General features: G+C 44.0%; 1 protein-coding gene across 1 annotated transcript in view; it reads right to left on the reverse strand.

Annotated features, from left to right (window-relative positions):
- The window catches only part of LOC145394143 (transient-receptor-potential-like protein), a gene marked incomplete at its 3' end in the record, with an annotated part of 163,912 nt that overhangs the window by 63,069 nt on the left and 76,701 nt on the right, over window positions 1–24,142 (reverse strand). Inside the window, exons 2-4 of the mRNA XM_080268123.1 lie at window positions 10,375–10,585; window positions 3,735–3,841; window positions 795–903 (exon numbers count right to left, since the gene is read on the reverse strand). Coding sequence (XP_080124249.1) covers window positions 795–903; window positions 3,735–3,841; window positions 10,375–10,585 — 427 coding nt within the window. The remainder of the gene's footprint in view (window positions 1–794; window positions 904–3,734; window positions 3,842–10,374; window positions 10,586–24,142) is intronic.

The following is a 24,142-nucleotide window of genomic DNA, read 5'->3' on the forward strand; positions in this document are numbered from 1 at the left end:
TTCCTTCGTAAAATCCAGGTCAATTTTTCTGCTAATTTTTTCCTGCTGGTGTCAGCTGGGAGGGTTGGTAAGTAATGAACTGGTGAATAATCAAATTTTTGGTCTCATAAATTGGATACCGTAGTCATATTTCCCTCTCTAATTGACGGCTACGAAAAGATTAATGGTGATTTTTTTTTTTTTTTTTTTTTTAGTTCCTTCGTTTTCTACTCTCGTTTACTTTTATTCTTTTTTTCCCTCGTCCACTCCCCCCCCTCTCTCTCCTCTTGTTCCTCTTCCCTTCCCAAATCTTCCTCTTCTTCACTCTTTCCATCAGTATTCTCTCACCCATCCCATCTTCCCTCCCTTCCCCTTTCCCTTCTCTCTTCATCCCCTTCCCCTCCCCTACTTTCTCCCCCTGCTTTTCCTTTATCCTCTCTTTACCAGTCATCCCCTTCCTTTCTGATTCTCTTTCCCCCTTTTGCCCTTTCCTTTCCCCCATCCTTCCCATTTTTTTTCCATCCACCATCTCTCCTTCTCCTTTCCCCCTTTCCTTCCCCCTTTTCCTTACCCCGCTCTCCTTCCACCCTTTTTTCCCCTTCTTCATCTCCTCCTTCTCCCCCTTCCTCCTTCTCCCCCTTCCTCCTTCTCCCCCTTCCTTCCCATTTATCCTCCCATCATCTTTCCTTTCCCCGTCTCCCTTCCGTCCTCCTCTTCCGTTCGTTTCCCCTTTCCTCCCTCTCTCTTCCTCCCTCCTCCCCCTCTCTCTTTCCGCTCCCTCTCTTCTCCCCCTCCTTCCCCTCCCCTCTCCCTACCTCTGGACAGAAATAGCTGCAGAATCTCAAACTGGTTGCAGTGAGCGGCCAGGATGATTGGGGAGATGTTTGGGTCGAAGTCACTGCTCTCCTCCCCACCAGCACGCACCTGGGGAGGGGAGGGGGGAGGGAGAGGGAGGGGTTAGGATAGGGAAGGGGTAAGGGGAAGGGAGGAAGGGATGAGGGTGGGGAAAAGGGAACAGGGGGTCAGGGAAGTGAGGGGTGAGCGTTGGGAAGGGGTAGAGGAGGAAGAGAGGGAAATAGGAAGAAGGGTGGGGTGAGGGTGGGGAATGGGGAAGCGGAATAGGAGGGGAAGGGAGGGGTGAGGGTGGGGAGGGGGTAGGGGAAAGGAGGGGTGAGGGATGGGAAGGAGGTAGGGGAAGAGGGGCGAGGTAGGGAATAGATGATGGAAAGGAAATTGAAAGAGGTGGGGATGAAGAGTGATGGGATGGGATGAGGTGAGAATGGAGGAGGAAATGAGAGAAGGAAAGTGGGGAAGGGGAAGAAGGGGCAGAGGGAGGGGGGGAGGGGAAGGGAAGGGAAAGAATTACAGGAAAATGGGAAGGAAAGGGGAAGGATGGATTTGAGTAATTGGAGGCAGTAGGGGAAGGAGAGTGAGAAGGGGGAGGAAGCAGGGGAAAGTTCAGGGAAGGAAGGGGGAAGGGGAAATGAAGGTTGAGGAAGGGGAGGGGGAAGTATTGGGAGGTGAGAGAGAGAGAGAGAGAGAGGATTAAGGAAGAGTAGGGAATTGAGTCGGATGAAGGAGAGAAGGAATGTTAAATGAAGGAAGGAGGGAAGTGGGATTAGGTGGGATGGAGAGGAAAGGGATTGAGTAGGAGAATGTGGAGTAGAGATGGAAGGTGGATGGAGATAGGGTGGTGGAGGAAGAGTGGTGGAGGGGGGTTAAGAGGGTGGGGGGAGGTAAGAGGGAGAGGGATGGAGAGGGAGAAGAGGGAAGATAAGAGGGAGAAATGAGAAGAGAATAAATAAATAGTAAGAGGAAAGGGAAGGAGAAAGAAGAGAGGAGGAAGATGAAGGAAGGGGTGGAGGAAAATGGAGGAAGAGATAGTTGGAGAGAAAGGGAGGAGGGAGAAAGAATTGGAGGGAAGGGAAAGGAGAAAGAGTAGAACGATAAAGGATGAAAGGAATGGAAGAAGAAGGAAATAGGGAAGGAAGGGATTGAGGCAAGTGAAGAGAAGGGGGGAGAAGGGAAGGATGGAGGGGGAAAAAAGAGGGAAGGAGGGATACAAGGGAAGGAAAGGAGAGAGAGAGAGAGAGAGACAAAGAAACATTAGTAATACAGATCAAGGAAGTGAACAACAAATTTACAAAACAGTCATTAATATTAAAGTATTCTTAGTAAAGTCAAGGAAATCATAACAGTTTCAAGGTAAAATATTCCCAAAGTATTCATAATAATTTCAAAGTAATAATGTGAAGATAATCAGTAATTTAAGGTAATGATAATGACGAGGGTAATCAGAATTTTAAGATAGTCACTCAAAACTTAAGGAAATAATAATAACAATAATAATAATAATAATAATAATTAAATGCACCGGTAGTCCTAATGATTTCAAGGTATTACAATAGTAATTTTAATGATAATAAGTACCGGTATAATATTTACAGAGTTATAATTATATTTAGAAGGTAATTGTAACACTTCAGGGTAATCATAAAAATACCCGGGTACTTGATAATTATGGGTATTCATAGTAATATCAATGTGTTAATAATACTTTCATAATCTTAAGATAATAATGATAATAAAAAGAAAATAAACAGCCTGAAGTGTAGTTAGGCATGTAATAGACGCTCCAAATCTTGTTTACAAATTGAAGGAGAGATGGTAAGGTCAGGGAGAGGCCAAGCAGAAGTTAAGATGTCTTGGGAGATGTCTTGAATTTGGGACTGTCTTGACCTCTGCTTGAGTTTATCCTGACCTTTTGGACCTGCTCAAGTGATTATTCCTCTGCCGGAAGTCAAGATGGAGTCAAGTAACCGTAGATGATGTTAAAGTAAAGGTCAGGGTGAAGTCAGAAGTCAAAGTGAAGTCAGAGGTCAAAGTGAAGTCAGCAGTCAAAGTGAAGTCAGAGGTCAAAGTGAAGTCAGAGGTCAAAGTGAAGTCAGAGGTCAAAGTGAAGTCAGAAGTCAAAGTGAAGTCAGAGGTCAAAGTGAAGTCAGAAGTCAAAGTGAAGTCAGAGGTCAAAGTGAAGTCAGAAGTCAAAGTGAAGTCAGAGGTCAAAGTGAAGTCAGAAGTCAAAGTGAAGTCAGAAGTCAAAGTGAAGTCAGAGGTCAAAGTGAAGTCAGAGGTCAAAGTGAAGTCAGAGGTCAAAGTGAAGTCAGAAGTCAAAGTGAAGTCAGAGGTCAAAGTGAAGTCAGAAGTCAAAGTGAAGTCAGAGGTCAAAGTGAAGTCAGAGGTCAAAGTGAAGTCAGAAGTCAAAGTGAAGTCAGAAGTCAAAGTGAAGTCACAGGTCAAAGTGAAGTCAGAAGTTAAAGTGAAGTCAGAGGTCAAAGTGAAGTCAGAAGTCAAAATGAAGTCAGAAGTCAAAGTGAAGTCAGAGGTCAAAATGAAGTCAGTCACGTTAATGTCAGGTTAATATTAAGATAAAAGCGAGTTAAAATCAAGTTGATGTCAGGTTGGTGAAGTTAATGTAAAGTGAAGTTAATGTCAAGTAATGTTAACGTCGTCAGGTTAGTTAAGTTATATTTAAGTCGAGTTTGTCAGAGCAGAGTTAAGGTAGAGTAAGTAAAAGCCACGTTGGAGTAAAGTTTAAGTCAAGCTGAATCCAAGTTAGTCAGGCTGAAGTCAAATTAAAGTGAAGTTAAGTTGAATTCAGGTTAAGCTGAAGTTAAAATGAAGTTAAGTTAGGGCGAAGTCCAGTTAGCCAGACGACTTAGACTGTATTCTCGCGACACCAACCCGTCTTTACGTACCTTGAGCCAGTCATTAGCCAGCATCTCCGGGGTGATGCTGGGGTGGTTGATGAGCATCTCCACTATCTTGTACACACCTTCAGTTATGGCGTAGAGGAGGGCGTCACCTGGGGGAGAGAGGGGAGTGTTTAGTGGGGGTCGTGGGGTTTGGGAGAGAGAGAGAGAGAGGGTTAGTGAGGGTGGTGGGGGTTTGGAGAGGGAGGGTTAGTGGGGGTGGTGGGGGTTGGAGAGAGAGGGTTAGTTGGAGGTGGTGGGGGTTGGAGAGAGGGAGGGTTAGTGGGGGTGGTGGGGGTTTGGAGAGGGAGGGTTAGTGGGGGTGGTGGGGGTTGGGAGAGAGAGAGGGTTAGTTGAGGGTGGTGGGGGTTGGAGAGAGAAGGGGGGATTTAGTGGGGGTGGTGGGGGTTGGGAGAGAGAGAGGGTTAGTTGGAGGTGGTGGGGGTTGGAGAGAGGGAGGTTAGTGGGGGTTGGGAGAGAGAGAGGGTTAGTTGGAGGTGGTGGGGGTTGGAGAGAGGGAGGGTTAGTGGGGGTTGGGAGAGAGAGAGCGTTAGTTGGGGGTGGTGGGGGTTGCAGAGAGAGAGGGGGTGGGTTAGTGGGGGTGGTGGGGGTTGGAGAGAGGGAGGGTTAGTTGGAGGTGGTGGGGGTTGCAGAGAGAGAGAGGGGGTGGGTTAGTGGGGATGGTGGAGGATAGAAAGAACATAGAAGATAAGAAAAAAGGATTACTGCCGTAGGATAGTTGGCTCAGTGTGTGTGTGTGTGTGTGTGTGTGTGTGTGTGTGAGAGAGAGAGAGAGAGAGAATTATTATTATTAGTAGTAGTAATATTAGTAGTAGTAGTGAAAATTCAAAACCTTCAGTACTAGATTTCCACCCTAAGCTGAATAAAATCGTCTGGCCAACAAGAAGGAGATAAAATACAGCTTCTTAGAGGGTTAATGGGGCTTCCTTCTAACCCCTTCATTACGAGGGATTTTGGTGCCTTATGCTGAAGAAAATCGTCTGGATGTAGCAAGAAAAAACCGTCGTACTGAAGGGTATGGAGGTAATGGTGTTAAAGGAGGGAGTCGAGGGTTGTGTTGGAGGGAGTGTGTTAGGGAAGTGTGTTAGAAGTGTTAGGGTGAGTTTGAAAGTGTGTTAGAAGAGTGTGTTAGTGTTAGATGGTGTGTTATAAGGGAGTGTGTTAGTGTTAGAATAAATTGTTAGAAGGAGTGCGTTAGTGTGTTAGAAGGAGGTGTATTAGAAGGGAGTGTGTTGTGTTGCCGTGTGTAAGAAGGAAGTGTTAGATGGGGTGTTTTAAGGTGTGTTAGGAGGGTGTTAGAGGGCGTGTGTTGGTGCGTTAGAAGGGAGTGTTCTTGACTGCGTATGTTAGAGTTCGTTAGGAGTGTTAGTGTGTTAAAAGAAAGTGTGAGTTGGAAGGAAGTGTGTTAGTGTGTTAGAAGGAAATGTGTCTGAAGCTGTTAGAGTGTGTTAGTAGTGAGTTAGAGGGTAGTATCTTAAGAGTGTGTTAAGAGTTAGCAGGGAGTGTGTTAGAGTGTGTTGAGTTAGTAGGGAGTGTGTTGAGTGTGTTAAGAGTTAGTAGGGCGTGTGTTAGTGTGTGTTAATAGTAGGGCGTGTGTTAGTGTGTGTTAAGAGTTAGTTGGGAGTGTGTTAGAGTGTGTTAAGAGTTAGTAGGGAGTGTGTTAGAGTCTGTTAAGAGTAAGTAGGGAGTGTGTTAAGAGTTAGTAGGGAGTGTGTTAAGAGTTAGGAGGGAGTGTGTTAGTGTTAGGAGTTAGTAGGGAGTGTGTTAAGAGTTAGGAGGGAGTGTGTTAGTGTTAGGAGTTAGTAGGGAGTGTGTTGAGTGTGTTAAGGGTTAGTAGGGCGTGTGTTAGTGTGTGTTAATAGTAGGGTGTGTGTTAGTGTGTGTTAAGAGTTAGGAGGGAGTGTGTTAGTGTTAGGAGTTAGTAGAGAGTGTGTTGAGTGTGTTAAGAGTTAGTAGGGAGTGTGTTAGAGTGTGTTAAGAGTTAGTAGGGAGTGTGTTAGAGTGTGTTAATAGTCTGTAGGGAATGTTAGAGTGTGTTAAGAGTTAGCGGAGAGTGTGTTACGAGTTAGTAGGGAGTGTGTTAGAGTGTGTTAAGAGTTAGTAGGGAGTGTGTTAGGGTGTGTTAAGAGTTAGCAGGGAGTATGTTAGAGTGTGTTAAGAGTTAGCGGTGAGTGTGTTAGAGTGTGTTAAGAGTTAGTAGGGAGTGTGTTAAAGTGTGTTAGAAGAGAGTGTGTTAGAAAATGTTTGGGGTCTGTGTGTGGGTATTTTTGGCGGGGATGTAAAGATGGAGGGGTATTGAGGTGGGGATCTGGTGATGATGTAGTAGGGGAGGGGATGTGCTTTTATGTGAGGGGAGGAGGGGGGAGGGGAGGAGGGGGGAGGGGAGGAGGAGGAGGAAAGAGGAGGAGGGTGAGGGGAAGAGGAGAAGGAAGGAGGAGGAAGGGAGGATTGAGAAGCAGAACAGAGGAGAGGAGAGGAGAAAGGACAGGAGTGGGGAAGAGAAGAGAATGGAGTGGAGAACAGAGGGTAGGAAAAGAAGAGAGAGAAGAGGAAAGAAGAGAAGGATTAAAAGAGGAAAAAGAGAAAATGGAGAGGTGAGAGGACACGAAGGACCAAGGAAAGGGAGAGGAAAGGGGACGGAGAAGGGTAGGAGAAATAAGAGGAGAGGGAGAGGAAGGGGGGAGGATGGAAAGGAGAATGGGATGGGAGAGGAGGGGTGATAGGGAAGGGGAAGGGGGAGGGGAGAGTGTAGAAGAAGAGAGGGGAGAGGAAGGAAGGGGAGAGGGTAGAAGAGAGGGGAGAGGAAGGGATGAGGAGAGGGGAGAAGAAAGAGGTGAGGGGAGAGGAGAAGGAAGAGGAGAGGGAAAGAGCAGAGGATTGGTGGGGAAGGAGAGGGTAGGGGGAGAGCTTAGGGAGGGAGGGAGGGATAGAGGAGAGGGAGGGAGGGAAGGAGGAGAGGGAGGGAGGGATAGAGGAGAGGGAAGGGGGTGTGGGGGGTGGAGGGTGTATCTCATAAGTTATCTTTTTCCTGCATCCTCTCCAATAAGCTCCACATTTTAGCACTGCGCACAAAAAAATAATCGCCATTTTTAAAGTCCTCTGAATCAAGTTACGGCCTTAGGAGATAGTGAAGTCTTTTTTGGCCTTGTAATCTACCTACACGTTACCAGATGACGTCATGAATTAAATCCCTTCCATGCGAGTGACGTCATGAATTAAAAAACTCCATCCATGCGAGTGACGTCATTTGTTAAATCTCTTCCATGCGAGTGACGTCATGAATTAAATCCCTTCCATGCAAGTGACGTCATTTGTTAAATCTCTTCCATGCGAGTGACGTCATGAATTAAATCCCTTCCATGCGAGTGACGTCATGAATTAAACTCCCTTCGTGCGAGTGACGTCATGAATTAAATCCCTTCCATGCGATTGACGTCATTTTTTTTTTTTTTACTTTATTTTTTTCATTACCTGAGATTTTTTTTTATTCAGGAAAGGCCATTGGAATTGAAGTTTGTTATGGTTGTATCTAACCCCCCTCGTCTCTCTCTCTCTCTCTCTCTCTCTCTCTCTCTCTCTCTCTCTCTCTCTCTCTCTCTCATACACTGCGTCAGGGATGAAAACACTGAAGATGCCGGGAGTGTGAGTTAGACGGAGTGGAATATTTGAACTCCTGTCGCTGGTTGTATATTTTGGTGGTTTGGTAGCTTAGAAGGAAGTGGAAGAAGAGATTTGGTGGAGTTTTAGAGGACTGTGGATTGGTTGGGGAGGGAGGAGAGAGGTGGAGCGAAGAGGTTGAAAAGTATGCCGGTATGATGAAAGGTGGACCGGGTTGAGTTGAAAGAGTGTAGTTGGATGCATGTAGATATCACTGATTGGTCTGTTATTGCCCGCACTGCTGTGAAAACTCTCTGGACACAGCGTTAGGCAATAGACAGACAGAGAGATAGGCGGACTGATAGATAGACAGATAGATAAATTTTTGATAGGTAGGATCGGGTGTAGGCTCAGTTCTTCTTATCACAGGGCGGCACACTAGCATTTTTCCTCTTGCTTCCACCACGATAATTTTCTTTCCTGACGATGTTATTCAGCCTAGAGACACAGCCAGCATTCGAAAGGGTTAATTAGGGGCTTGAATACGTGTTTTAAGGATCATTATAAGGGTATTTGGTGCAGGTTAATGACGTTAATTGGAAGAGGGTACCCGGTAATTAGATGTCACAGTGCACTCATTCTCTTTTAGTATTCATTTTTTTTTTTCATATTATCTATCTATTACTCCTTTTCCAGCCACTGTTTATCTCTCTCTCTCCAGTTCCCCCTCCTATTCTATTTATCATTACGTTTTCCCGTATTAAGGAAGCTTTACATATCCATTTTTGACTCCCAGTCTCTCTTTGCATCGTCTATCTCTGTCTACTCCTCCCCTATCCTACCTCCCCCTCCCCCTCCCCCTCCCCCTCCTCCGCCGTCCACCATCTGTTTTCGCATTCTCCTCTTCCAGAACGACTTGACAATCTCCAAATACGGTTACCCTTTATCCTCACCTTACCGTTATCATCATCTCTAGTCTCACTTGATATCCCTCTTCTATCTCTTTCTGTCCACCTAACCTCCATCTAGCCCGTCTACCGTTCCTTCACCTATTCACCTACGTATCTTCACATTCTGTCGCAGTTAACTAAGCTCCATAGCCTCCATACTCGACACAACTTTTCGTACTATCCTGTTAACTGTACAGGCACTTTTACCATTTGTCTCTGCCTATTCTTGTACTATTTCTCTCAGTCCTTCTTACCATCCTGGCTGTTATCTAAAATGGTACCTTTATAATTTGTCTAACTGTCCATTCTTCTGTTTATTTCTGTTTCTCTTACCATCCTGACTGTTAATGATGCACTTACTTCTCCAGTTAGTCTCTCTGTTCTTCTACTGTTTCTCTCTATCCTTCCCCAGCTACTCACCTGCCTATTTAACATTCTCGTGCAATAAGTCAACTCAAATAACTTAGTACATTTTTCACAGTAGACATCCAACCTTTCAGTCCAGCCTTACTTTTAGCTTGAACCTACTATTTCTGTCTACCTCTGTCTACCTGTCCACCTGCCCATCCCTCCACTAAATCTATCTGTGTATGTATGTATGTATCTGTCTATCTATTTATCTATCGTGCAGCAAAAGTGACTCAACAATTTCCACATTTTAACTGTCCACACCCAACCTTTCTTAACATCCTTTGTGCCTTCTAAGCCTGTTTCCCTTGACTATCCCCTTCCTGTCTCTGTCTGTCCCTCACACCCTGCCTATCCTTCCACATACCTGTTTCTCCATTCTCCTGAACCAAAAGCCACTCGACATTCTCTAATTTCTCTTTGCCAACACCCAACATCTCTTGCCATCCACTCAACATAATACCACCTTACTTCTGTCCATCTGACCATCCACCTGTCTTTATATTCCCACCTTCTTTTACCCCTGTCTATCCTTCTGCCGTCCCTCTGCTATCCCTTCTTACCCTACATACCCCTGTCTAACCCATTCACTTACGTAGCTTCGCATTCTCTTGTTGTAGAAAATAATTATAGTCTTATTTTTGCCTCGTAATCTTTCATATTCTTTTTCCTACTATTTCACCTTATCTCTCCCTCTGCGTTCTCAGTCTCTCCCTCCCCACCTTACCAACCCCTGTCCCTCCCAGTCCCCAGGAACTCTACAATCTACATATTCATTCCCATCCTCTGTATCTGCTACTGTTTCTATCCATTTTTGTCGTCCCATCCTTCTTAATCTTGTTACTTGTATATCTATCTTCCTGTACCCCACCTGTCCACCTTCTTATCATCAAGTTCTTCTGTAGGGATAGTAACTTCACGATCTCCACATTTATTTTGTCCACTCCCATCATTTCCTATCCTTCTCTCGTCGAACACTCTCCCTACCTATCCTCTCTGCCTATCCTTCTCCACCCCATCCCCTTCCCCTCTTTAACGATACCTGTCTCCATATTCTCTTTGCTCTTACCTTTCTCCTTGCCTATCCCTCTATCCTCTACTAACCATTGCCTCACCAATCGACCTTCCACGGTCCCACCTATCCACCTACCTATCTTTACATCCTGCAGCAACAGCACCTCCACAATCTCCATATCATAGTCAACACCTAACCTACCTTACCGTCCCTCTGCTCCTTACACCACTTCTGTCTCTTTCTGTCCATCTGATATTTCCATCTATCCCTCTCTGTCCAACCAGTCCATCCATCCATCCATCCATCCATCCATCCCTCCCTCCCTCCATCCATCCATCCATCCATCCATCCATCCATCGTCCTTCCTTCCACCCATCCATTCGCCCACCCATCCATCCATCGTCCTTCCACCCATCCATTCGCCCACCCATCCATCCATCGTCCTTCCTTGCATCCATCGATCCACCCCCCTCACCCACTCATCCATCCATCGTCCTTCCTTCCACCCATCCACTCACCCCCTCACCCACTTATCCATCATCCATCCATCCACCCACCCACCCATCCACTCATCCATCCATCGTATTTCCTTCCACTCACCCACTCATCCATCCATCGTATTTCCTTCCACTCACCCACTCATCCACCCACCCACCTATCTTCACGTTCTCCTGTAGCAACAACAGCTCCACTATTTCCACATTCTCGTTGTCCACTGCTATCTGAATGGCGGAGCGACCCAGGATGTCCGTGCAATTGACGTTGACAGGAGAGGGAGGCGAGAGGCAGCGCATCATCGTGTGTTTGTCGCCTCGCTCCGCCGCCTCCAGGAACACTCGCTCCTTGGGATCCATCATGTGCCCGTCCTGAAAGTGTGGAGAGAGAGTGGGGTTAATGGTGAGGTGCAGTGGAGCGAGAGAGGGAGAGAAAGAAGGGTTTTGGTTACGGTTGGTTTGGTTAGGTTCGGTTGAACTTCTGACACTCGCTCCTTTGATCCATCATCTGTCGATCCTGGTGTGGGAGAGAGAGAGAGAGAGAGAGAGAGACTCATGTTGTGCTAGTGGCCTCGCTTCCCTGCCTCAAGGAACACTCACTGCTTTGGGTCCAACGTGTGTGTGTGTGTGTGTGTGTGTGTGTGTGTGTGTGTGTGTGTGTGTGTGAGAGAGAGAGAGAGAGAGAGAGAGAGAGAGAGAAACGAATGTGGAGCGAACGGGACGAGGAGAAAGGAGAGGGAGGGAGGGAGAGACAGTGGGGAGGAGGGACGGGGAGAAGGAAGGGAGGGATGGGGAGAGAAAATAATGGGAGCCGTGAAGGACCTACGTACCGAAATTGTTTTTACTATGACGGTACAGCATTTCCGGCGCGACTTGAGCTGTTTACGTTGCACCTTTTCCATAGCGATTTATTTTTCATAGTACACCTTAACATTTTATTTACTTTTCTTTTTCTTGATATCTACTTAGTTTGTGTACATAATATATAAATTTTTGAGGTGTAATGAGCGGCATAAATCGCTGAGGAAGGGATGTTACGAAATCTCCAAGGCCCCTTAGAGTACAGCCCTTGGACCCTCTTCAGGCATCTTCTAATAAGCTGAAAAATGTATCATCTTTGTTTAATGATGATAGTTATGATAATAATAATAATAATAATGATAATAATAATAATAATAATAATAATAATAATAATAATAATGATAATAATAATAATGATAATAATGTACTACTACTACTACTACCACCACTACTACTACTAATAATAAAGTAATAATAGTATTAATGATAATAATAATAATAATGTAATTAGAACAAGAACAACAATAATACACGTAATACCGGTAAATAAAGAAAATAGTAGTAATAGTAATAATACCAGTAATGATGAAAACAACTACAACAACAACAACAACAGTAATAATAATTATGATATTAATAATCCATCCATCCATCATCCAATCCTCTGTTGCCCCATGAGGAGCGGAGGAGCCCAGGGTTAGACAAGAAATAATAATAATGATATAATAATAATAATAATAATAATAATTCATTCATTCATTAACTAATCCAGTGTTGCCCCATGAGGAGCGTAGGAGCCCGGGGCTAGGCAAGTTGGTCCTGACATTTATGTGAGTGATCAGCCTCACTCATCCCTGAGTGTCAATACGTGAGCAATAAACCCCAACCATTCCTTGGATATAAAACTTCACCGGCCTAATTCGATTGGAGCTCCTTAATTACCCACTAAACCACCAGGCGCCATAATTTGGTTATATGGTTACCACCCCATGTTGTAAATGGTTTCCTGGTGCACAGGAAACAATTTGACCTGTCACTCAGTGTAGAGTCACTCACAGGCAGAAGGAAGAGAAAAGAACGAAGGAAAAAAAGACAGAAGAGGAAGGAATGAAGGAAGAGAGGAAAGGGCAACCACCCGAGAGCGCACTACATCGACTGAGTGAAAGGTGAGCGTCCCCACCTATCACCTAAATAATAACAGGAGAAGTGCTGTCTCCTCAGAACAATACACAATATCAATATGTGGTTATAGTCCATTGAGAATTCTTGGAAAATTAACGTTGGTGTTCTGGGAAGTTCTCTCTTTCTCTTTCTCTCTCTCTCTCTCTCTCTCTCTAAGTCCATCGTGGGTCCGCTCTGAGGGAGACAGAACGTGAGGTGAAGGGAGGGAACGTAGGGATGAGAGAGAGAGAGAGAATCACATTTTTTTCAGTTCTACCACTAACCTGTTCAGTTCGATGACGTATTATTATTATTATTATTATTATTATTATTACCAGACGATTTTATTCAGCTTGGGAAGGACCTCTTGTAGTGAAGGGGGTTGATGGAGGCTGTATCTACCCCCCCCCCCGTTCGAAAAAACCATCCTAAGCTGAATAAAATCGTCTGGAGATGGTGAATAGATTGTAAAATAGGTCCTTGGATTGAAGCGATTTATTTGTTATTTTATTTATATATTTTCTTTATTTTCTTTTCTTTCTTTTTTCTTTTTCCTTTTTCTCTCTTCTTTCTTTCCTTTCTTTCTTTCTTCCTTCCTTTCTTTTTATCCTGAGTACTCCAGTCTTCTACCACGTTTCCCCTCTCTCTCTTTCTCTTTCTCTCTCTCTCTCTCTAAGTCCATATCACAGTCATATAGAGTTGCATTTTAAGTGGCTTTATATATTCCATAACACCTCTTCCATAGCGATTAATTCTCTACATCACGCCTCGATATCTTCATGTAGGTTACTGATAAAAGTTGTGTTGATATTAAAGTGGTATAAATAGCACCCAAAATAATGATGAGGGGATAAAGTAAATCGCCAAGGAGAAGGTGCTACTGAGCTTGCTGTCTTCGTATTGGGGATTTGTTCGTATGGCCTGAGGATGTGTTTATGGGAATGAGAGGTGCAATTATGTGTTAAAGTGATGATGATGATGATGATGATGGTGGTGGTGGTGGTGACGATGATGGTGGTGGTGGGGGTAGTAATAGTGGTGATGATGATGATGATGATGATGATGATGATGATGAATATTGTCTGTGTTATCCCAGACTAGTGTAAGTGCAGCGGGTGTAGCCAATTCTTCAACATATCAACATTCTCACTGATATGGTGTTTGTATACTGTGCTGGGATAAAGACTAAGTATGATAGGTCAGAGGGCAGGACATTTTGTGACGTTGTTTAGATGATGGATAGATAGATAGATAGGTAGGTAGATAGATAGATAGATAGATAGGTAGGTAGGTGAATAGATAGGGCAGGTAAAATGATAGGTAGGTAGGTGGATAGATAGATAGATAGGTAGATAGATATAGATAGGGAGGGAGGTTGATAGGTAAATAGGTAGGTAGGTAGACAACCACAGATAGATAGATAGGTAGATAGATACAGCAGAAATGTGAAAAGCAATGAGTTGAGAGAGAGAGAGAGAGAGAGAGAGAGAGAGAATCATTGTCAATTCTTTTGAAAATCAAATCTTTGGATTCATTACGTGGAGACAGTGAGAGGGAGGGAGGGAAGGAGGGAAAGAAGGGAGGGAGAGTAGGGATGGAGGGAAAAGGGGGGGAGGAGAGAAGGAAGGGAGTGTAGCAGGAGGGAGGGAGGGAAGGGAAGGAGAAAAGGGAGTGAGAAAAGGAAGGAAATGAGAGAGAGAGAGAGAGAGAGAGAGAGAGAGAGAGAGAGAGAGAGAGAGAAGAGAGTAATTTAAGGATGGAGGGAGGAAGAATCGGTGACCTCGGCAGAGAGAGAGAGAGAGAGAGAGAGAGAGAGAGAGAGAGAGAGAGAGAGAGAGAAGAGAGTAATTTAAGGATGGAGGGAAGAAGAATCGGTGACCTCGGCAGAGAGAGAGAGAGAGAGAGAGAGAGAGAGAGAGAGAGAGAGAGAGAGAGAGAGAGATCTGAAGACCTGTTGACCCCTGACGACATTAAATTACAATCCAGTTAAGACTAATGAGTACAATTGCATCGCCAGGCCGGGGCAGTGTATGTATGTATGTATGTATGTAGGTTTATGTATGTGTATGGAAGTATGTATAATATATGTGTATGAATGTATTATGTATGTGTTTATGTATGTATGTGTGTATGTATGTTTATGTATGTATTTAACTATGTATTGTGTATGTATATATGTATGTAAGGGTATGTATGTATGTATGGGTATGTATGTATGTATGTACGTATGTATGTATGTTTGTTTGTATGTATGTATATATGTATGTAGTTATGGCAGTTATCACAACTACAAGAATCGAGAGTAGGTATTATAGGTATCATTTTTTTGCAGTTTATCTTGCAGTGTAGTCTCCATCCACTCACTCGATGTAGTGCTGCATACAATTGACATTAATCTCAGTAACAAGCTGCATGGTCTCCTGTAACCCAAGATACCACTTCTGCGTTGGGTGGTAACCATATAACTAAATGAATACCTGGTGATCTAGTGGGTTAAGGCGCCCCAAACGGTTGTTGCACTTTAGGGTTTAAGGCCGAGAAATGGTTGAGGTTTATTTCTAACTTAATGCCGCTCAGGGACGTGTGACTGGATACTCTCGCTTTTAAGTATCGGGATTTAGTAGTCTAGCCCGGACTCCTTTGCTTCTAGTTAAGTGATAAATGAAGCAGTAGAATAATTATCGGTATCTGTCTATCTATTTATCTGTCTGTCTGTCTGTCTGTCTGTCTGTCTGTCTGTCTATCCATCCATGTAACTGGTTCTGTAGCTTTTCTTAATTACAGTAAAAAATACAATGATTACTTTTTATTTTTCAGTGCGTGTGTGAGGATGGACTAAAAAAAGATTAACCCTCCTGCTTTCGGATCGGCAGGAAAAAGTAAGTAAAACATTGTGTTTTTATTATTATTATTTTTATTATTATTATCATTATTATTTTTGCCGGTCAGACTGACGGCATCTTACCTCCTTTATCCTAGGCCCGTATTCTCACAAGGAAGCTCCCTAACACCTTTCTCTAAGCGATTTATTTTGCTTGTTACAACTGACGGTCTAATTCTGTATTATGTAAACCCTCCAGACATTGCCATACTCTGCATAAATAACGTACAAAAGGATATTAGCCGCCCATATCCAAAAATAAATCGCTAAGGAAGAGGTGTTAGGGAGCTTCCATACCCGACGGGATGTGATATTGTTGTTAGTCGTGTAAAAGGGGACGATTAAGACTTAGAAAAACCTGATTGTCTGCCAATAAGTGTTGTTTGTTTTCTCCTCGTCTCCAGAGTCGTAATTTAGGTGACATAAGAGAATTCGCAGTACCTTCTCGTCGGCGATTTATTTTGTATATTGCACATTTTAAATGCTGTTGTAAGTTTGTGAGAAAAGCTATATCCCAACTAGAAATATATAAACAACACTAGAAGAGAGTATGAAGATATCCAGAATAAGTCGCCAAGAAAAAGGTGCTACGTAGTGTCCGGTCTCCAAGAATGCGGTGCCCAGATGTAAACAAGAGTACCGCGGCGTGTGTTCTAGGGGAAGGATGGGACTCAGCATATAGTGATGATTTGTCTTTGCGTCCGTCGTGCAGTAGGTAGGCATGAATTTAGGCCTGTTTTTTGTGTGGGAAGGATGTGTGAAAATTTATATAAGAAAGATATTGAAAAAGGAAATGCTCGTGTGCAGAAGATTCTTACCCCTTCAGTGTGATAATTTTTTTCTCTTCATTCTTTCTTTTTTTCTGTCTGTCTGTCTGTCTTTCTTCCTATCTGTTTCTCTGTCTGTTTGTCTCTGTCTTTCTTTCATTTTTTCTTCTGTCCTTCCTTCTTTCTGTCTGTCTGTCTGTCTGTCTGTGTCTGTCTGTCCGTCTTTCTTCCTTTCTTAAGTTCTTTCTTTCTTCTTTCTTTCTTTTATTTGCTTTCTCCAGGTGATTTGATTATAGTGGTGACTTTGGAGCGGGAGGGACGAGATGGCTGCTCTCATAACCAAGGTCTAAGAAACCCTAACACGTAACTGAATGACGTGTGTGTGTGTGTGTGTGTGTGTGTGTGTGTGTGTCGTCCAGGAGCAGGGGGGGGGAAATAAAAAATGAAAATAGGGTGCAAAAGGACGTCACCTAATGTAATGGAAATTCAGAAGAAAAATAGATGGAGATAATAGATGGAGGTAATAGATGGAGAAAATAGATGGAGAAAATAGATACAGAATAACGTAGGTATTTTCTGGTTTGATGCTCTGCTGTTAGTGTTTATGTAGGAGGTGGAAGTAAGGAGGAAAGGAAGGAGGAGGGGAAGAGGAAAGTAGGGAAGAGGGGAGAGGAAAGTAGGGAGGAGGAGGAGGGAAAGAAGAAAGTAGGGAGGAGGGAAAGAGGGAAGTAAGAAGGTAGGGAGGAGTGAAGGTAGGGAGGAGGGGAAGAGGAAGATAGGAAGGATGGAAGGAGGAAGGTAGGGAGGAGGGGAAGAGGAAGATAGGAAGGAGGAAGGTAGGGAGGAGGGAAAGAGGATGATAGGAAGGATGGAAGGAAGAAGGTAGGGAGGAGGGGAAGAGGGAGGTAGGGAGGAGGGGAAGAAGAAAGCAGGGAGGAGGAAGGTAGGGAGGAGGGAAGTAGGAAAGTAGGGAGGAGGGAAAGAGGAAAGCAGGGAGGAAGGGAAGAGGGAGGTAGGGAAGAGGGAAAGAGGAAGGTAAGGAGGAGAGGGAGGAAAGAGGACAGAAAGGAGAAGGAGGGAAAAGAAGACAGTATGGAGAAAAAAAGAGGAGGAAAGTAAGAGGGAGAGGAAAAGAAAATACGGAAAAAAAAATAAGGGGGAAAGCGAGAAGAGAGAGAGAGAGAGAGAGAGAGAGAGAGAGAAATTGTTCCGATCTTGCAAAACAGCCGTTCCTCGGGGGGGAGGGGGAACGGGAGGTGAATGGAGGGCGGGAGGGGAGAGATGGAAGAGATAGTGTGCTGGTGCTTTTGTTTCTCTCTCTCTCTCTCTCTCTCAAAGTAAAATAGGAAGGAGAGAAAGAGAGAGAGAGAGAGAGAGAGGGATGAGGGTGGGAGGTATAGTGTCCCCCGGGGGTCCCTCACCCCCCTAAGGGCCGTGGCACCTGTCGGGGGCGCTGACTCAGAAGGGATGGAGGGAGGGAAGGCGGGGAAACAGGGAGGAAAAAATGGAGGAAAGGAGGGAAACAAGGAGAAGGATGGAGGGAAACAGGGAGAAATGGAGAGAAACAGGAAGAACGATGGAGGGAGACAGGGAGAAATGGAGAGAAACAGGGAGAAATGGAGGAGACAGGGAGAAATGGAGGGAGACAGGGAGAAATGGAGGAGACAGGGAGAAATGGAGGGAGACAGGGAGAAATGGAGGAAAACTGGGAGAAATGGAGAGAAACAGGGAGAAATGGAGGAGACAGGGAGAAATGGAGGGAGAAATGGAGGAGACAGGGAGAAATGGAGATTTGGAGGAGACAGGGAGAAATGGAGGGAGACAGGGAGAAATGGAGGAGACAGGGAGAAATGGAGGGAGACAGGGAGATTTGGAGGAGACAGGGAGAAATGGAGGGAGACAGGGAGATTTGGAGGAGACAGGGAGAAATGGAGGGAAACTGGGAGAAATGGAGGGAGACATGGAGAAATGGAGGGAAAGAGAGAGAAATGGAGGGAAAGAGGGAAAGAGGGAGAAATGGAGGGAAAGAGGGAGAAATGGAGGGAAAGAGGGAGAAACGGAGGGAAAGAGGAAATCAGGGAGAAATGGAGGGAAAGAGAGATTCAAGGAGAAATGGAGGGAAAGAGAGATTCAGGGAGAAATAGAGGGAAACGGAAACAGGGAGAAATGGAGGGAGGGAGGGAAAGAGGGAGAAGTGTAGGGAGGGAGGGAAACAGGTGGAAGGAATGGAGGGATGGAGGGAAACAGGGAGGAAGATATTTAAAAGAGGAAAACACCGGAAATGGAAGTTTTTTACGAGGAAAGATGGAAAGACAAAATTTATGAAAAGATTGAATTTGTGGATTGACAAGAGTATGCATGCACTCATTAGAAAGGCGTAGCGCTGGGACGATTTAACAGGTATTTTAATGGATGATAGAATTAAATACAGATACTGAGAAAGTCTAAAATAAGCATAGAACAGAATACGTAGAAAATGAATCCAGTCTTGAAAAAAAAAAAAGTGTCTAAAATAAGCATGTAACAGGAAACGTAGAAATTGACTCCAAACTTGAAAAAAAAAATATAATCCCAGTTAGGACGCGAGGAGGAGGTTTGGATGTAAAATAGTAGATGAAAAGGACTAATTTTACCTTGTGAGGAAGCTGGGAATCCGTCCATTGAGTTAAAAAGAAGATATTTGACTAAGGAGGATTTGATACAGAACTCTTTTACTTCACTATTTGACTAAAGAGATTGGGTATAACACTTCCCTTTCACTAATTACCTTGGGACTCAGTTATTACGATTTTTTCTCTTTTCATTCGTTATTATTTTTGTCATTTTACCAGGGTGTGCTACGGCAGCGGGGAGACGTAATCTGTGTGTCGGTTTGTTTATCTCTGTGTTTTATAGGAATGTTATGGAAATCCTGTCTGATGGAACTGCATAAGAAAAGGAGTAATGAGTTAGGGCCATCGAGATAAGCTGTGATTTAAATTTGGGTGGAAAAAGGTAATTTATCAGAGTTACAGGGCAAGGTCAAAGGTCAGGGTCAAAGGTCAGAGGTCAGGGTCAAAGATCAGAGGTCAGAGTCAATGGTCAGAGGTCAGGGTCACTAAGCTTTGACCCCTTGAAATTTTGTGTCATTGTTAAATCTGTAGAGAGCAGTTACTACACTCTGAATGCTGCTTCTTATGTATTCCTTAATTTCATCTTTTCCTGTAATATAATTATGTCAGTTTTATTTTGTGTTTAATAATGGATAGTGTCTTCGTATTTTTTTCTTGTTAGTTTTGGCTGGAGGGTTAGATGGGGGAATATAATTTTGTTTGCTATCCTTGTCATATTCTAGTAATCTAATGTTCGTGAAATCTTTTGGGGACATGAGGATTTTCGAGTGTGTTAATTAGTGCTCAGGTGTACCCCTTTACCTGGTTACCTTAATGACCCGCTGATTGCCTCCTCTAAACCACCTGACCACCCAGCATTAGCGAGAGAGAGAGAGAGAGAGAGAGAGAGAGAGAGAGAGAGAGAGACAGACAGAGAGGAACAGACTGGAGATTTGGAGTTGATAATATTAGGGAATTAGACGTCAGAAATTAGAGAGAGAGAGAGAGAGAGAGAGAGAGAGAGAGAGAGAGAAAGAGAGATTTAAATAACTCAGAAGCTCATCTTTCCAGTAAAAATGACTGAGGTTGTCAAGAAGAGGTTCCTGGTGTACAGTCTGGGCAAAAGTTTACCGTCTATAGTCCGTTTGTTTTAATTTGACAGGACTCGGCGTGAAATTCGATGAGGTAGGAATGAGTCTCCTTGGTTACTAGTCAGATTCAGGCCACTCTTACAACCTGAATACTAAGTTGTGGTGGCGTGAAATTCATTGAGGTGGAAGTGAGTCTCCTTGGTTACTAGTCAGATTGACCATCCAGTCAGATTATACTTGGCCATCAAATAAGCAGAAAAAAAGTTAGGGATATTTGTCAGATAAAAACAAAAATAAATCTACGCAGCGTTTGGTTGTCACTTTGGTCATGTCCGTCACCTTCCTCCCTGACGCGTCACAACAGAGGGGATTATCTATGGCCAGAGGAACACACCAGGCGTCTCTCAGTTTAGAAATATTAGCCAGCAGAGGGATGGGACAAACAGAAGAGGTGTAATAAAGGGTAGTCCATGAATAACACATCCCAGTTCCCGTGTGTTGTGGATACGGTTCAGTCAACGTTTTCTGAGTCTACTTTGCATAATTTTCTGCTTTTCATAAACAGTTTTATGCTTTATACCGTTTGCTTTTGTACGTTCTTTGATTTTTTGGTGATTAATAAACTCATGAAACAGCCTAAACTTTTTCGGTTCCCATACCGGCAGACTGAGCCGTCCCCTTAACACACAAAGCAGAAGGACGCAGGATACGGACCACCTTTATTAGGCGGATTTTTCTCCCTAACTGTTGCCGGAGTTCTTAAAATAGGAATGACAAAAGTTAGAAATGCGATCTTAGAAGTCTAGTTACACATGCAGAGTAGTGAGTGTGGACAGAGTTAAACGGCCCACATTCCAGAAGGAGGGAGGTAGCGATGAGTTATGAGAGGAAGGCATGTGGACTTGCCTGAAAATGAAGGTGTACGAAGTGCGTGTGAGTGGAGGAATAAGATTTTTTTTTTTCCGACTCTGGGCATTGGTTTCACAGCCTGTTCCCAAGGCCCAGTAGTCCTACGTACCATACACCTCCACTTGTCACCACTTCGCCGCTAACACCCACCGTCCATTTTGAATACGTGCTAGGGCTGTCTCATACAGGACTGATGTATTGGTATTCACAGGGATATTTTTACGACATGTCGGCGGGTTTTTTGGTAGATCAGTAAAGTCTGATTTATGAAGTTCAAATCCCTAAACTGTTCCCTGCCCCAACCGGGAACTGAACCTGTATTAGGACTGCAGGCCAGCTCTTTACCGATTCAGCCACCGCCTCCCCCAAACACAGCAAGCGTCGCTCAGTTTAGGAATATTTGTCAGCAGGGGAATGGTGCAAGTAGACCAGGTGATATACACTGTGCTCTATAAATTACACAGCCCAGTTCTCGTGTGGTGCGGAGAAGTGGCTTGATTGTAATATTTAGCTGTAGTTGACTCTTACTGTGTAATGTAATCGACCTTCCACTCCAGCTACACGTGGCCATCAACCGAGCTGATAGGCAACATCACAAGTCAAGGACATTGGTTCGGCAGTAGGACTACATATATATATTTTATCATTCGATTAAGAGTAAAATTTATGGAAGGATTGAGGGTCAGCCATGGTTAAAGTAACTTGGTTTGGATTAAAATAGGTTACAAGGCAAAGTCGACTCAAACAGTTTTATTATTTCGACTTAAAGCAATCTTGGTGAAATGGTTGAGGGTCAGGCAAAAATGAAGTGATTCTGTTTTGAGAACGATTTACAGTATAAGGTCACAGGGTAAGGTGAATGGTTAGACCCCAAGGCGGATTGTAGGGCGCGGGTGTTGCACTCTGATTGTGTGTGTGTGTGTGTGTGTGTGTGTGTGTGTGTGTGTGTGTGTGTGTGTGTGTGTGTGTGTGTGTGTGTGTTTAACATGCTCCCTTTTTTAAACAAATACATAAATAAACCCGTACTTGACAGCGATGTAAAAGAGAGCATTCGGCACGTCAATCATCCTCGTGCTGGAAATTAACGACGCCGACGCACGAAACGAAAGACTGAAAACAGCGCCATTCCGGTTCGGCCAAATAACAGGCCTTTCTTTACGACCCCCATCCAGGCCGAAATGTGGGATGGCGAAAAACGGAAGGAGCCGAAATGGTGGGGTCAAACGAATCGGCCATCCATCAGCGAGGGAATTATGAGGGTGGGTGGGGAGGAGGGGACAGAGAGAGAGAGAGAGAGAGAGAGAGAGAGAGAGGGGTCGGAGTAAGGCTTTATGGGAGGATGGAGTGAGGAAAGGAGAAATAAAAAGGGAGGGGGACAGTGGAAAGGCGAGAAGGAGGGAGGGGAAAGAGAGAAGAGGAGAGGGGAGGGAGGGAAGGATGGACAAAAGGGAAAGGATGAAGGATGGAAGCTAGAAAAGGAGGAGGGAGGGAGGAAAGGGTGAGGAAGTAGAGGGAGAGAGAGAGAGATATCAAAGGGGAGGTCCTCGTATTAATGATATGGCGGTGGAGTCCCCCATTGTGACGGAAGGGACGGGGAGGCCAAATAATGAGCGAAGAGGAATAAATGATAATAATAATAATAAATACTAATGCTAGTTAGCCTTTGTTGATAGGCTAGCCCCTTCACCCCGAGGACAGCATCCTTATCAGTGCTCCCCTGGCGATTTAATTCACCTTGGGAGGGGGGGGGGTGACTGGAGACTAGAAGAATTAGATATAGCCTTCATTAACTCCATCATTAACCCCATCATTAACAGAGATCCTTTCTGAGTATAATTATCTATAGTTGACAAAAATTAATCGGTAAAATACGTCACCGAACTGAAACGGATTAAAAAGACTCCGAAAGTTTGTGTAATTGGGACGTTGTAAGCAGGCTTGTAGCTCCCATGATGTGGAATAGAGGAGGCGAGATGGGGGAGGGGAGGTGCCTTTTACTTCAGACCTTTTATTAGTAGTAGTAGTAGTAGTAATAGTAGTAGTAGTAACAGTAGTAGTATTAGTATTGGTATTAGTATTATTACAACTCCTCATATCCCTGTGAGAAGTTTTCCTGTTTTTGTCAATATTCTTATCATTTTCTCCGCTTTAAAAGTAAATGGTCATTACCAGGAGGCTCTTTGGCCAAGCACCCTCACACTTTTTCCGGTTAATTGCCCAGCTGGCGGCTACTTGTGGCCAACTAGCATGACAATTCATCAGCCGGATCACTGGATATTGTTCAGAATGTAACAAAGAAAACTGATTCCGGGACGCTATCTCAGAAGGTACTAAACCTAACAAATCTGAAGTTTTACTGCAGTGTAGCCTTAAGGCGGCCACACTGCAGAAAGGAGTATGGTTCCAGTCGGTTGAGTATTCTCTCAGATCACCTGGGGTAACAAGTAGGGACTTTCCCGGATATTCCCCTGTCACCTAATTTTCCCTGAAGGATTAAAGCCAGAGCCACCAAACTTGTTGGACCAACAGGCTGTGATGACCTAAGGTGACATGCACTAGATCAGTGACCTTGACTTCAAGGTCCCTTTATAGCTCGGCTGCTAATAGGCAGTGGCTGTGGGAAGTTGTTCATTATCAGAATTGTCCTGGACAGTTTTACGTGTTGAAGCTGTTATTATTATGATTATTATTATTACTATTATTATTATCATTATCATTATCATTATTATTATTATTATTATCATTATTATTATTATTATTATGTCATGATAGAGGTAAGTGCCATGTATTCTGTCTCCCAGCACCATGTGTATTTGGGAGATAGCTTGAAGGTACCGAACAAGTGATGTTAATACAGTGCTGTAAAAATGGATTCATAGTAGAATTTCCAGGATATTACAGATGAATGAGTAAGTACTTGTGTAGAGAGCATGTCGGGAGTGGAGCAGGGGAAATGAGTTGTCTAAGAGGAACGTGTGGAGTTATGTGGAGAGACAAAGAAAAATGCTAAAGTTTAGGAGTGTTGTGGTGTGGATGTGGAATGCCGGACAACGTGTAAAACTATTCTGAGGTGGTTTGGTCATGTGGAGCGAATGGAGAGTGAGAGATCGACAAGGAGAGCCTTTTTAAGTGAGGTGGAAAGAGGAAAAAGGGAGAGACACACCGTAGATGGAGTGGATAGAAGGGGTGGAGAGTATATGAAGGAGAGTGGTGTGGGATGGAGAGAGGAGATGATGGCGGAGGACAGGGCGACGTGGAGATGATTAGTCCTTGGTCACCCCCCTGGGATTAAGGCGTCTGAGAATTAGTAGATAGTCAATTATAGATCTAATTTATTCCCTTTAATTAGGCGTAAATTGTCATCTCTCCATCTTCTATGCTGAGCCGTAAGAAGATGCAAGAAAGTGGTACCAGTCACGAAGAAGTGCTCAAGAATATAGAGCCATAGTACTTATTCTGCCACTGAGCTGCGGGAAATAAGCTGAAAAGGGACGAAGATCTTTGAAGAAGGTAAGATGAATGAAGTGTAATGATAATGATGCTGGGAACTGTACTCTTTTCACTCTGACTTGGCCTAACTTTGCCGTCTCTCCATCCTGAATACGAAGCTCTAACAAAAGATTAACAGTAGAGTATAGTCCTAGTTTCGAAGAAGTGCCATGAAGAGGGTGTAGAGCCATGGGACTGCCCTTTTCAGCATGTGACGTAAGCTGCAACAGGACGAAAAT

The sequence above is a fragment of the Coenobita brevimanus genome, chromosome 26 (assembly GCF_032717465.1).
Source record: "Coenobita brevimanus isolate Jiangsu-jjx chromosome 26, ASM3271746v2, whole genome shotgun sequence".
Lineage (NCBI taxonomy): Eukaryota > Metazoa > Arthropoda > Malacostraca > Decapoda > Coenobitidae > Coenobita > Coenobita brevimanus.